General features: G+C 50.9%; 1 protein-coding gene across 1 annotated transcript; it reads left to right on the top strand.

Annotated features, from left to right (window-relative positions):
* The first annotated feature begins 4041 nt into the window (after positions 1–4041).
* ITPRIPL2 (ITPRIP like 2) lies at positions 4042–10935 on the top strand. The gene has a single exon (XM_028091689.2). It carries the CDS (start codon positions 4789–4791, stop codon positions 6385–6387), a length of 1599 nt encoding a protein of 532 aa, XP_027947490.1. The 5' UTR covers positions 4042–4788; the 3' UTR covers positions 6388–10935.
* Positions 10936–12680: the final 1745 nt, after the last annotated feature.

The following is a 12680-nucleotide window of genomic DNA, read 5'->3' as shown; positions in this document are numbered from 1 at the left end:
AAGTTGGTGAACACACCCATGTACTGGGAGGGTGACAAGACACCCTGTAAAAAGGGGGACACCCCAACTCTACAGGGACAGAAGTATCTTTATCATGTCCTTTAATAAACTGGTAAACATGCCCCCCTGAGTACTGTGAGCTGTTTTAGCAAATTAATCAAACCCAAGGAGGGGGTTATAGGAACCTCTAACCTATAGCCAAGTTGGATAGAATAATGGGTCCCCTGGGAGACCTACTTCTTGTGACTTGGTGTCTGTAGTGCGGGGGGGGGGCCAGTCTTATGGGACTGAGCTCTTAACCTGTGGGATCTGATACCATCTCCAGGGAGATAGTGTCAGAATTGAGTTAAATCGTAGGACACCCAGCTGGTATGGCAGAGAATTGCTTGTTGTGGGGAAACCCACCCCCCAAAGTTGGATGGCCAGAAATGTCAGAAGTGGGGTATGCAGTGTGAGTAGTAAAGCAGACACATAGGAAGGAAAACTGAGGCTCTTCTAATACACCCCCCCAAAAAATATGTCCCCGTCCCAACCCTTGAAACCTGTGAATGTGAACTTATTTGGGAAGAGAATCTTTGCAGACGTAAGGATCTCCAGATGAGATCACTAGGGTTATACCCAGTGACACGTGTCCTTACAAGAGACAGAAAACAAAAAGATACAGAGAGGAGAAGACCTATAGGAAGAGAGAGGCAGAGATTAGAGCAGAGTGATGTGGCCACAAGCCAAGGAAGGCCTGGGGCCACCAGAAGCTGGACAAGGCAAGAAAGGATCCTCCCCTAAAGGCTTCTGAGGGAGCATAACCCCGTTGCCTTCAAGAGCTGGGAGAGAAAAATTTCTGTTGTTTTAAGCTCCCCGGCAGCCCCAGGAAATGAATACAGTTGCTTTGGGTCTATAACAGCAGACCCAAGTCATCAGAGCAGAGACTGTAGGGCCTGAAATATTTATTCTCTGGCCTTTTACAAAAAATGTTTTCTGGCCTATGATCGAGAGTTGCCCTTCTTTGTATGGCTGAAGACAGCACACCACCATTTCCACTAGGGAGAACATGTTACTTTCTTAAAACCACTCCCCCCGGGCTTTCATAGATTATAGGGGAGATTGAAGCAAAGTGAGATTAAGAGATTTATCCCCAAATGGTGGCCACCTGTTGTTTTTGCATGCCAAACATCCCCCTTCTTCCAGCGTAGTGTTGTGACTTTCCGTGAGGGATACCCCTCCCACAGTCCCCACGGTTTAAGCAGGGCTCACCCCACCTCCAACCGTGTTAGTCAGCTGGGGTTCCATATACCATAGACTGGATGGCTTAAGCGACAGAAATTTATTTTCCCACAGTTGTGGAGGCTGGAGAGCCCAAGGTCAAGGTGCGGAGGGTCCTGGTGCAAGCTCTCCCCCTGGCCCACAGATGGCCACCTTCTTGGTGTGTCCTCACGAGGTCTTTCCTCGGCGTGTGTGTATGTATGGAGAGAGACCTCTCTGTCTTTTCAACTTTTTAAAGATTTATTTATTTTAGGGGTGCCTGGGTGGTTCAGCTGTTAAGCGTCTGCTTTCGGCTCAGGTCATGATCCCAGGGTCCTAGGATCAAGCCCCACATCGGGCTCCCTGCTCTGCGGGAGGCCTGCTTCTCCCTCTCCCACTCCCCCTGCTTGTGTTCTCTCTCTCTGTGTGTCTCTCTCTGTCAAATAAATAAAATCTTAAAAAAAAACACATTTATTTATTTTAGAGAGAGAGAGAGAGAGAGAGAGAACACGCACGCGCATGCGCGCGCGCACGGGGGGAGGGGCAGAGGGAGAGACTCTCCAAGCAGCCTCCCCGCTGAGCAAGGAGCCCCACTTGGGGTGGGATCCCAGGACCCATGAGATCATGACCTCAGCCGAAACCAAGAGTCCGGGCTCAATCGACTGAGCCACCCAGGTGCCCCTTCCTCTTCTTATAATGACACCAGTTCTGCGGCATTAGGGCCCATCCTTATAACCTCATTTAACCTTAATGACCACCGAAAAGCTGTTTCCAAACACAGTCACATTAGGGGTTAGGGTTTTAATTTTGTGGGGACACAACTCAATCCATAGCACCAGCCCAGGCCAGATTTATCAGTGCATCATTCTCTAACTTGGCCACATTTACTTATTTATCAGAGAGAGAGAGAGTGCACGCACAAGTGGGGGGGGCACAGAGGGAGAAGCAGACTCCCCGCTGAGCAGGGAGCCCAATGTGGGACTCGATCCCAGCACCCTGGGATCATGACCTGAGCCAAAGGCAGATGCTTAAACGACTGAGCCACCCAGACATCCCCGGGTGTTTTTGTAAGATTTTATTTATTTGAGAGCGAGAGAGTGCAGGAGCAAGGAGGAGTGGCAGAGGGAGAGGGAGAAGCTGACTCCTGGCTGAGCATGGAGTCCATGTATTTATTTAAAAAAAAATTTTTTTTTCCAAAGTAAATTCTATCCCCAACATGGGGCTCGAGATCCCAATTCCGAGATCAAGAGTTGCGTGCTCTACCAGTCGAGTCAGCCAGGCACCCCTAACTTGGTCACTTTTAGCATATTTCTCAAGACTATCTCTAGGCATGGCATCTGCTACAATTTTCAGGCAAGCACAACTCTCTTCCTTGGCACCGAGGTTAATATGAGGAGGTGAGGCTAGAGCAGCCAGGGGCATATGGAGAAGGAAGGCCTGGCAGAGAGTGCCCCCGCTTAGAAAAGAGGTCTCACTTAACATGACACAGTAAAATATTTTTTAGTTGTGTTTCTGTCACTTGCGACCCAAAGAACCTGGACTAGGAGAGCATGGGCGCATAGCTAATAGTAGTAGAGGTGGGATCTGAAAGCAGGTCTCCTTAGCTCTAAGAGGCTCAATCCAGGATTTCCTGAGAGGCATCCAGATGCTTAACTCAGGAGTCATCCTCTGTGTCTTGAGTCCTAGAGGGCAGCTGAGTTCTGTCAGTTTTATTTTTATTTTTTATTTTTAAAGATTTTATTTATTTATTTGACAGAGAGAGACACAGCGGGAGAGAGAGAGCACAAGCAGGGGGAGTGGGAGAGGGAGAAGCAGGCTTCCCGCGGAGCAGGGAGCCTGATGCGGGGCTTGATCCCAGGACCCTGGGATCATGACCTGAGCCGAAGGCAGATGCTTAACGACTGAGCCACCCAGGCGCCCCAGTTATGACAGTTTTAATACATTCACCTTTGCTCTCCTTAAATGGTGTTGGGGGGGAGGTGCAATGAGCATAAATAAATAAAGATAATTATTTCAATAAATCCAGCTTAACTAAACAAATCCAGATTATTTCAGGGAGTGCTCCCTGTTATGAAACAAAACAAAACTTCTGGAGGACTGAGGTCTCAATGCAGGTCCTGACAAAGGACACAGATGAACTCCCAGCAGTTGAGGAGGGGGCTCCCTGCTCCCCCTCCCTGAGTCCTGCCCCCTGACTTCTCTGGATCTAGATGCCTGTATTCAAGGCACAACTCTGCTAAAGCTGTGTGACCCTGGGCAAGTCCCCGAACCCAGCTATGCCCCAGTTTCCTTAACTGAGAAATGGGGAAAATACAAGTGTACATTTCATAGGATTGACATGAGGAAGGGAGTATGTGTAAGGTGATTAGCACAATACTGGCACACAGTCAGTCCTCTGTAAAAGCTGAAATTGATATTCCCAAGGCTGGCTCCTCCTCGTTCAGATCTCAGACCAAACGTCAGCCCCAGCCCGTAGTGAGCCTCCAGCTTCCATGGGGCAGCCCCCACCTTCTCACTCCCTCACGCCGTTTTGTTTCTTTCAGAGAATCATTTTCTGCTACGGGATCCTTTCTCTTTTGGTTTCCTTTTTTAGAAAGGCTGTAAGCTTTACGAGGGGCACAAACCTCGGCTCATCCTGCCCACTGCTGTTTCCCCAGCTCCTAGCCTACTGCCTGGCGCGTAGTAGGTGCTCAGTAAATACTGGTTTGAATAAGGGACGGCAGCACGGTGGGGCAGCGGCCACTTCCGTGCCAGAGCCTGCCACGCCACCAACGCCACGACTCGCTTGGCTGGGGGCGGGGAGGGACACTCTGGGTGTGAGCCCTTTTCTCCTCCTTTTCAACTTCCCCGTGCAACTTTATGTGAGCACCACTCCAGAGGCTCCCAGGGCGAGGCCACCGCCCCGGGATCAGGCCCTTCCCGGTTCTGCCTTCGGGGAGGGGGGCGGGGGGTGACCCGCGAGAAGCCAGTTCCAGGCGCGTCCTGAAGTCCCTCCCGCCGCCCCACGTCGCTTTAAGGCGGAGGCCGGGGAGGGGGCCACGCCACCCGGCGGCTCCGCGCACGGCTCCAGACTTCGGCATTTCCTCCCCGTTAGCTGGCGCGGGCTCCTGTCCCCTCGGAAGAGGAAGCTCCTGGGGCCGAGTAACGGGAACAAGCGCGGAAGAGAGCGGGAACGAGCGCCGAGGGGGAGCCCGGGAGTGCCGCCCAGGGTAGGAGGCGAGCCGGGCCGGGTCGGAAGCTGGCCGCGGGCAGCGCGCGGGGCCGCCGGGCGGGGAGGGGCGCCAGGCAGGACGCAGCGTGCGGCCGGCGCAGGGCGCGGCCCGGGGCCCGGGAGTGCAGGGCCGGCCGCAGCTGGAAGGAAAACTTGAGCTGGGAGAGGAGGCCGAGCTGGAGGGCGCCCTCCCCCGGCCCTGCGAGGGGGGAGCCACCGCGGAGGCGAAGGAGACCGGGACCGCGGGGCTGCCGGGGCGCTGCCCGCATGCTGGGCCGGGGGCGCCGCCGGGGCTCGCGCCCTGGGCTGCAAGGCCGCCGCTGCCCCGGGCGCCCGGTATGTCGGTGCACTACACCCTCAATCTGCGCGTCTTCTGGCCCCTGGTGACCGGCCTCTGCACTGCCCTTGTGTGCCTCTACCATGTCCTGCGGGGAAGCGGGGGAGCCCGGGCCGAGCCCCCCGACGGTGCGGACGGCGGCTTCCCGCTGCTCAAGGTGGCCGTCCTGCTCCTCCTTGGCTACATCCTCCTGCGCTGTCGCCACGCTGTTCGGCAGCGCTTCCTGCCAGGGTCTCCTCGCCTGGGGAGCCACTCGACCTTCTCTCCTAGACACTTCCGAGAGCCCAGTCTTGGCATCTTGCTGGAGAGTTACTACGAGCACGAGGTGCGCCTGTCCCCGCACGTGCTGGGCCACAGCAAGGCGCACGTGAGCCGAATCGTGGGCGAGCTGGTGCGGGCTGGCCGCGCCCGGGGGTCCCCCGGCCCCATCCCCGGCGGCGCGCTGGCGTTGGCCTTCCGTGGAGACTTCATCCAGGTGGGCAGCGCCTACGAGCAACACAAAATCCGGCGGCCCGACGGCTTCGACGTGCTGGTGCCGCTGCGTCTTCCGCCGCTGGTGGCGCTGGAGCCGCGGAGCCTGGGCGCCGAGCCCGCGCTGGCCCCTGCCTTCCGCGGCTGCTTCGTGTGCGCCCTCAAGGCGCCGCCGGGGGCCTCCGGGAGCCACTGGCTGCGGGACTGCAAACCCTTCGCCGACGGGTTCTGCGTGGACGTGCTCGGGCGGCGTCACCTCTCTGCCGCGCTGGTGCTGCGCTGGTTCCAGGCGCACCTGCAGCGCTCCCTGGCCACCGTGCGCTACAGTCTGGAGGGGCGTTGTCGGGTCAGCCTGACCCCGGGCGGCCTGGAGCAGCCTCCCACCCTGCACATCCTGCCCTGCCGCACGGACTACGGCTGCTGCCGCCTTTCCATGGCAGTGCGTCTCATCCCTGCTGTGCATTTGGGCGACGGCGTTTTCCTCGTGGCACCGCCACCATCCCCCTCGCCCATCGGGCCCCTATCGGAGCTCCCTGGAGGCCTGCGCACGGATGCACTGTGGGGTGTGAACACAGCTCGGCAGGAGCAGAAGCTGCTGAGCTGGCTGCAGGAACGGGCCCCTCCAGGTGCCTGCTACCTCAAGTGCCTGCAGTTGCTTAAAGCTCTGCGAGACCTGGGCGCCCGCGGGCTGGACCCAACGGCCGCCACCCAGTGGGGACGCATTCTGTCCTCATACATGCTCAAGACAGTGCTGCTGGCGGTGCTGCTGCGGGAGGGGGCTCCTGCTTCAGGCTGGGAGGAGGCGCACCTGGGCGAGCGGCTGGAGGAGTTAGTGCAGTTCCTTAGGGACTGCCTGCTGAGACGCCATACGCTCTTCCACTGCGTCCTGGGCCCTGGTGGGGCGGCTGCCGAGGTGGGCCCGCTGCCCAAGGTACTGCGTGAAGCTGCCCCCGTTGACCTCCTGGCTGCGTTCGACAGGCACGCCCGGGAACTTGCAGCGGCGCGGTTGCTGTCCACCTGGCGAAGGCTGCCCCAACTTCTCCGGGGCTACGGGGGTCCTCGCTACCTTGCCAGGTGCCCCCCACCCCGCAGTCAGCGCACGCAGGGGTTCCCTGAAGATCAGCCATAAAACTTGACAGTGCCCCCACACGGCCTAATGCTCCTAAAGCCTCTCCCACCAGATGGGGTGGGGATGGCAACGAAGCCAGTTTAATGCAAGGAAATGAGGTGCCAAAGGTGATGGAAAATTCGGCGGGTGACATTTGGTAGCTTATATGTGCCCCCTGGCTCCACAATCCAGTATAGTTATGGCATCTTCTTCACACCCACCAGCGTATCCTGAGCAAGCTACAGAAAAAGACCTTCAACACCAGCCACTAAGAGTTGGTTCAAATGTTGGTTTGTGTGGAATGATTCTGTAGAAGGATCCAGCTTTTAGGGAAGCCCAATGAAGGAAGCAAGAACTAGCTGCAGGGAAAGTTCCCTCTGTCAGTTTTTGAGACAGATCTCTGGCCCCCAAATTTAAAGAAGCTATTTTTCCCCCCTGTAACTACTTGCCCCATCCTGGGTTCCTGGTTGTCTTTTAAAAAATCGGAATCTTTATCTACAACTGGAATTGAAGTTCTAGTCTAGGGGCTAATGTTCTGAGGAACACAGTTTTCACTATTCAAATTAATGTGTTTTTTAAGCGGTGCAATCACAGGTGTTTGACAGGACTGCAAAGAATTAAGTCACGTGTTGAGAGGCAGTCAAGAGTTGGTTAGAGAAACTTCCAGAGCAAATAGCACTTTATTTTGATCAGTCCTTTCATTTTGTGGTAATTGCCACTGCCAAGTGTTGCATCCAAAAGGGAGGCCAGTTACCTTTATTATTTTTTTAATAATTTTTTATTGTTATATTAATCACCATACATTACATCATTAGTTTTTGATGTAGTGTTCTATGATTCATTGTTTGTGCATAACACCCAGTAACTTTATTATTAAGAAATGTGCAGTCGTAAAAAGCAGGCTTGCTTAACATCCCTGCAGGCACACCCTAGGATATGTACCAGTCAACAGGCATTGCCCACCGTGAGCCAGAAGGGCCAAGTAGCAAAGAATATGTGTTTAGGACCATACTGGTGAGCAGGGAAAACAGGTTGGGTTTTGAGAAAGATACATTTGCCTATCCAGGTGACTCACCAGAGCTTGCTGCTGGCTGGAGACGGAAACTGTTGTTGTTGTTGTTGTTGTTTGAAGCCTTTTGAACAAACTCTTCTGCATGGAAATGTCTTTCTGAGTTTCATGAGATAATGAGCAAACGCCTGCCATAGTGCCTAGCATGTAGTTAGCTCTCTGAGTCAGTGCTCAGTGATGGTTAGTGGTCACCACATTTCCCTCCCATCCCCCTGGTGGCCTTTAAGTGGTCCTAAGGCCAACTTGGAGGAGCGGCTGATTCGGCCCAGGTCTTGCAAAGCATTTCCTATAGAATTCAGTAACTTGGGCTCTGTGCTCCCTGACCACGGATCAGCAGTCAGCCGAGGAGAGCGAGGTGCGGGTGACAGCTCTTGGCCAGTAGTCTGCTGTTTTTTCTCTTTGGACATAAATATCCCCAATTCACCTTAGGTTTAGGTTCAGAATACTCCATCATCTGCTTGGCTAATAGAAAATGCAGTCAGTCCCACCCAGTGTTAGACCTTGGGACTTTTAATTTTTTTGATAAAGACATGTATTTCCTTAGACTTTTAAAGGTAAAACTTGGAAGACAGAAATAGCCACCTGAATAGGGCCATTGTTTAGCTTCTGAGTTATTCTGAGGGAATTCTTTAAACTTTCTTTAGGGGACCTACTTGGCCACTGCAGGAAATCATTGTGAATAAATGATTTGCAGGGGATCCTCATGGGAGCTGCAGAGACTTCTTAGATCCTTTGCAACCTTGGACTGTAAGAGAAACAGTTGCAAATGTCATGCCTTCTCTTTGAGGTTGTGGGGACAGTTCCTCTTAATATCACAAAGGTCATTCCCAGTTTTTAAGGTCAGTGTTAGGTCATAAGGTACTGAGTTTAGTAAAGAGATCAGTCTACCAACTTCCTGCAAAGATATAAACTGCAGAGTGTTCCTTAAAATTACTTTTTAAAACAGATGCAAAGAGTAGGTAGATCTTTATATATATATATATATATATATTTATAATGTTTCCATATCAGCCCCAATTCCCCCTGTAGTCGTTAAGTCTACTGAAATGGGGAACAGCAAGGCTATTGGAAGGATTATAAAGCTTTAAAAGCTGAACTTTCCAATGTCTCTAGTTGAGTTGATAGGTTCCTTTTTTTATCTTGCTAGTCTTTTGAAGTTTAAATCTGGTAACATTTTGTTCTTGTAGTGTTTTTGTTATTTTTTTCACGTTAATTACCCAAAGCCTCATCCATCCTCAAGATTTTTAAATTTTATTATTATTTTTTAATTAATGGGGCATTGTGTTTGTGAATTGTTAAAGTATTAATGTTTTATTTAAGTGCCATGCTGAGCGATTGTTCTCTGTACATGGCAACCAAAACGTAGAGATTTCGATCAATTTTGATCAATGTGTAGTGATCCCAAACATGTACTGTGTACAAATGAAATAATATGGCGTATTAGCCAGGTGTGATGGTTGCCCAAGGCACTTAAATTAAGCTCAATTCTTTCTTTTATCAGGGCTCCATCACCTCCTTGATCTGAAATGTACACATTTTTGGTGTATACTTGGTACTAGAGATTGATGTATGCAAAGATTCTTATACAAGCCTCCAAATTGCTCGTGGTTAAAAAAAAAAAAAAAGATTAACTGTCCAGCCAGTGCCAGAAGAAAAGTTTTCGGGAGGATGACTCAGCCATTTTGCCTGAAGACACCCTTCAGTAACTCCCACTGACCAGTCTTGGGAGCCATCCTGGAAGTCTCGTCGTGGGCTGAGAAGAGGAGATGTTTTTTTGCAAGAGGAAATGGAAGAAGCTGTTAGAAGGGAGACCGGGAGCAGGGGAACCAAGAGAAATCTGAAGAATTCAGGAGAGAGGCCTTAAGAGGGAAGTGAAGGAAGCGACGGCGGGAAGGGAACCCCGGGGGTGGGGGGAGAATCACATGAGGGTGCAAGAGGTTTGGGTAGGAAACACATTTTTAGGTATGTGCTATTTCAAGCCAGGGGTCGCAAACTCAGCAGCCTGCAGAAGTAAGGCAGGGAGATCAGTCCGGGCCGGGGTGGGTGGGTGGTGGGGACTAGGCTCCTCTTAAACAGGGCAGCCATTGGTCAGCTCTGTGCTGGGAAAAAGGTAGGGAGGGGCCGGAAATCAGGATTCGTTTTTTTTTAAAGTGAAACTTTCTCATTTTTAAACAAAATCATTTTAAATTGTCCCACACACCAAGTGGGCCAAACAGAACATTTGCTTGAGCCTGGGGCCACTAGTTTGCGACCCCTGCCGAACACATTTAACCCTCCAAGTATGTATAAGGTTATATTTATTGTTCTGGAGATGTCATTATACATAGTTGGGGGTGTGATATTTCAAGTCCTTATCTCTCAGAGCTAAGCTTTATTATAGAAACAAACCAAAAAAAAAAACAAAAAATTAACAGGGCTACAGATAACACTTAACTCATAGTTCCCAGAAGGGCCCTTGATCCTGGAGCTGTTCTTGTCCAGCTACACATCCTACAAACAAACCACTGGGGGCCAGTTCTTGGCATTTCCTTCCTGGTGAGTCGGGGCTAAACTCCTCGGCTCTGTCACGGAGTTCACAGATGAGTAATCAGGAAGGATTGCAGAATAACTTGTTTCTTTTTGATTTGTATTTTGTTCTTATTTTTAAATTAGTCATTTTTTTTAAGTAGTCTCCCAGACTGTGGCTTAGCAGTGATGGTGGGTGGCCTTGGACCCCAGAAAACCGGTGCTGGGTCTTCAGACCAAGCTTCTTAGGCTTGTTACCATGCCTACCACCGAGAACACTGTTGGCTTCCACCAAAACTGACATCCTCGGCTGTTACCGCCTTCCCCAGTAGTGGGGGAAATGAACCTCATTAACATTTCCAGTGACCCTTGAGAGGGGAAAAAAGTTCAGTGTTATCATCTTGGTGTTTGTTAATTTTTTTTTTTTAAATCACATGTCTGTTACTTAAACACTACTGTTTATTTTCTTTTATACCTACATAGCACATGGTTTGATGGGAATTTAGCAAGTAAGTTGGGAGAGGGTGAAGATAATATGCAATCATCTATACAGAGAGAATAGCCTAAAAAATGATATGTAATCTGGTTTTTGAAGTATCAGATATTCAGGAATATTTTTAGCACCTTTTGCTTTAAAAAAAAATTGTGCCTTGATTCAGTGACTTGACTTTAAAACATTCCTCTTATTTTATTGTTATTTTAAATGTGTATTCTGACCCCCAGCTGTGTACTCTGATGCAGTCTGCTGGCTGCAGTCATAGTATGCGGTTTGTTCCAATAACAGAGACCAAAGGGTTAATCAAAATGATCCCGCTGCTACAGGTGTGTGATTAAAAGTTTTAGATCACACCACATTTCCATGGCCCAAATGGTTGGGACCAGCCATTTGTTTTCTATTTCAGGTTGGAGTAAATTTGCACTTTTAATCTTTTGGGTTTTTTGGGGGGGACTGTTCTTTTATACTTTGCTTTGTTAATAAAGGACCTTGTAGAAAACTCTGGACTGAATGTCAGATTTGGGGAGGGCTCTCCTCTTCCTGAAGGGCAGTTTGTGGATGCCCTGGCTTATGATTCCTTATACAAGCTCACTCGCTTTCAGCATCTGGGTGTCTGGGAGTCTTTTCCCACCCAGCAACGCTAGAATAATTGTATACAGTTGGCGCTGTACACAGGCAGGCAAGGATGTTAGTTCACAGTTCTATAGGTTTGCAGCCTGGGGTCCTGCCTTCAAGGCTTTTTCCTTGCCTAGAACCTTCTGCCTGGCTCCCACACACACTCCATAACACAATTCAAGTCTTGGCCTATAGCTAATTTGTTGCTCAAGAATTTTGCTCAGAAATCTCTTAGGCCCTCGGGCCCTCTCTAAATGGTAAACATTTGCTAATAGTGAAAAACCACGGGGCTTAGTGAAAGATGGAATCTTGGAGATGATGCAGGACTCCTCAAAGTCTTGGAGCCAGGTGAAAGTTGAGAGAACCTGCAGCCACAGGCTGATGAAACAGTGTTGTGTAGGATCCTTGGCCTGGGGAGAGGTGATGGGTATGTTTTATTCTGTTTTCCACAAGTAGCTGTTGGGTGGTTACTGTCCCCAGTGTTGAGGACGCATGCAGTGACCCAGACGGACGTGTCTCTCTGTCAGGAGCTCGCAAACTCATTGTGAGAGGTAGGCAGTTCTGTGGTTTCCATGCAGTGTGGTGGGTGGTGGTGAGGAAGGGCTAAGGAAACACAGAAAAGGGGCACCTTATGCGGTTCAGGAATTTCAGGGAAGGCTGCTCGGAAGAAGTGACATCTACGTTGAGATCTAGCGGTTGGTAGGAATTCGCTAAGTGGAGGGAGTTGGGCAGGAGAGCAATGTATCAAGGACAGAGATGAATGGAGCATTTCAGTTTGGCTGGAAAGTGGGGGTGGGCAGGAGGGAGGAGGCTCCAGCGGCAAAGGATGAGGTGGGAGAGGGTGGATACAGGGGTCTTGAAGCCAGAGCTTCTCAAACCGGAATGAACAAACCACCTGGGAGTCTGGTTAGAGTGCAAATTCTGATCCAGCGGGTCTGAGCTGGGGACCTGAGATTCTGCTTTCCTAACAAGCTCCATCACGTGATGGTGATGCCAGTGGCCCCAGGGGCCACATTTCGATCACAGGGCTGGACACCATGAAAAAGGTTTGGACTGATCCCCGGAGATACCGGTGAACCACTTTAGGCAAGGAATGGCAGGGTTGCCTTTGAGTTTGGCTCACTCTGGCTGCAAGGTGGAGAAGGGATTAAGCAAGGGTTGGCAATGCATTTGTTTTTGTAAATAAAATGTTTACAGTTGTGCCCATTCCTTTATATACCATCCCTGGCTCAAGTCAGCCTACACTGGCAGAGCTGAATAACTGCAACACAATCCTGCAAATATTTACTCTCTGGCCCTTTATAGAAAAAAAAATCGGCTGGAAGTAATCAGACTGGGAAGTCTTCAGGTGCTGCAGCAGTCCAGGCCTGGACAGGGGGCCTGAGCAGGGAACAGAGAAACAAGTTGCCCTAAAGACAGAACAGAGTCCTGGCTAGGGCCAATGCTTTGGCACCAAAAGATTTGTCTTCAAGTCTTGTGTCCCACATCTCTCATCTGTGCGTCTCTCTGCAAATTACCTAATCCTCGGGGCGCCTGGGTGGCTCAGTCGTTAAGCGTCCGCCTTCGGCTCAGGTCACGATCCCAGGGTCCTGGGATCGAGCCCTGTGTCGGGCTCCCTGCTCAGCGGGG

The sequence above is a fragment of the Eumetopias jubatus genome, unplaced genomic scaffold, assembly GCF_037043125.1.
Source record: "Eumetopias jubatus isolate StellerSeaLion01/CBP00866 unplaced genomic scaffold, mEumJub1_p1.0 scaffold_12, whole genome shotgun sequence".
In the NCBI taxonomy this organism is placed as follows: Eukaryota; Metazoa; Chordata; class Mammalia; order Carnivora; family Otariidae; genus Eumetopias; species Eumetopias jubatus.
Note: the sequence above shows the minus strand (reverse complement) of the source record. Positions and strands in the feature narration are given on the sequence as shown.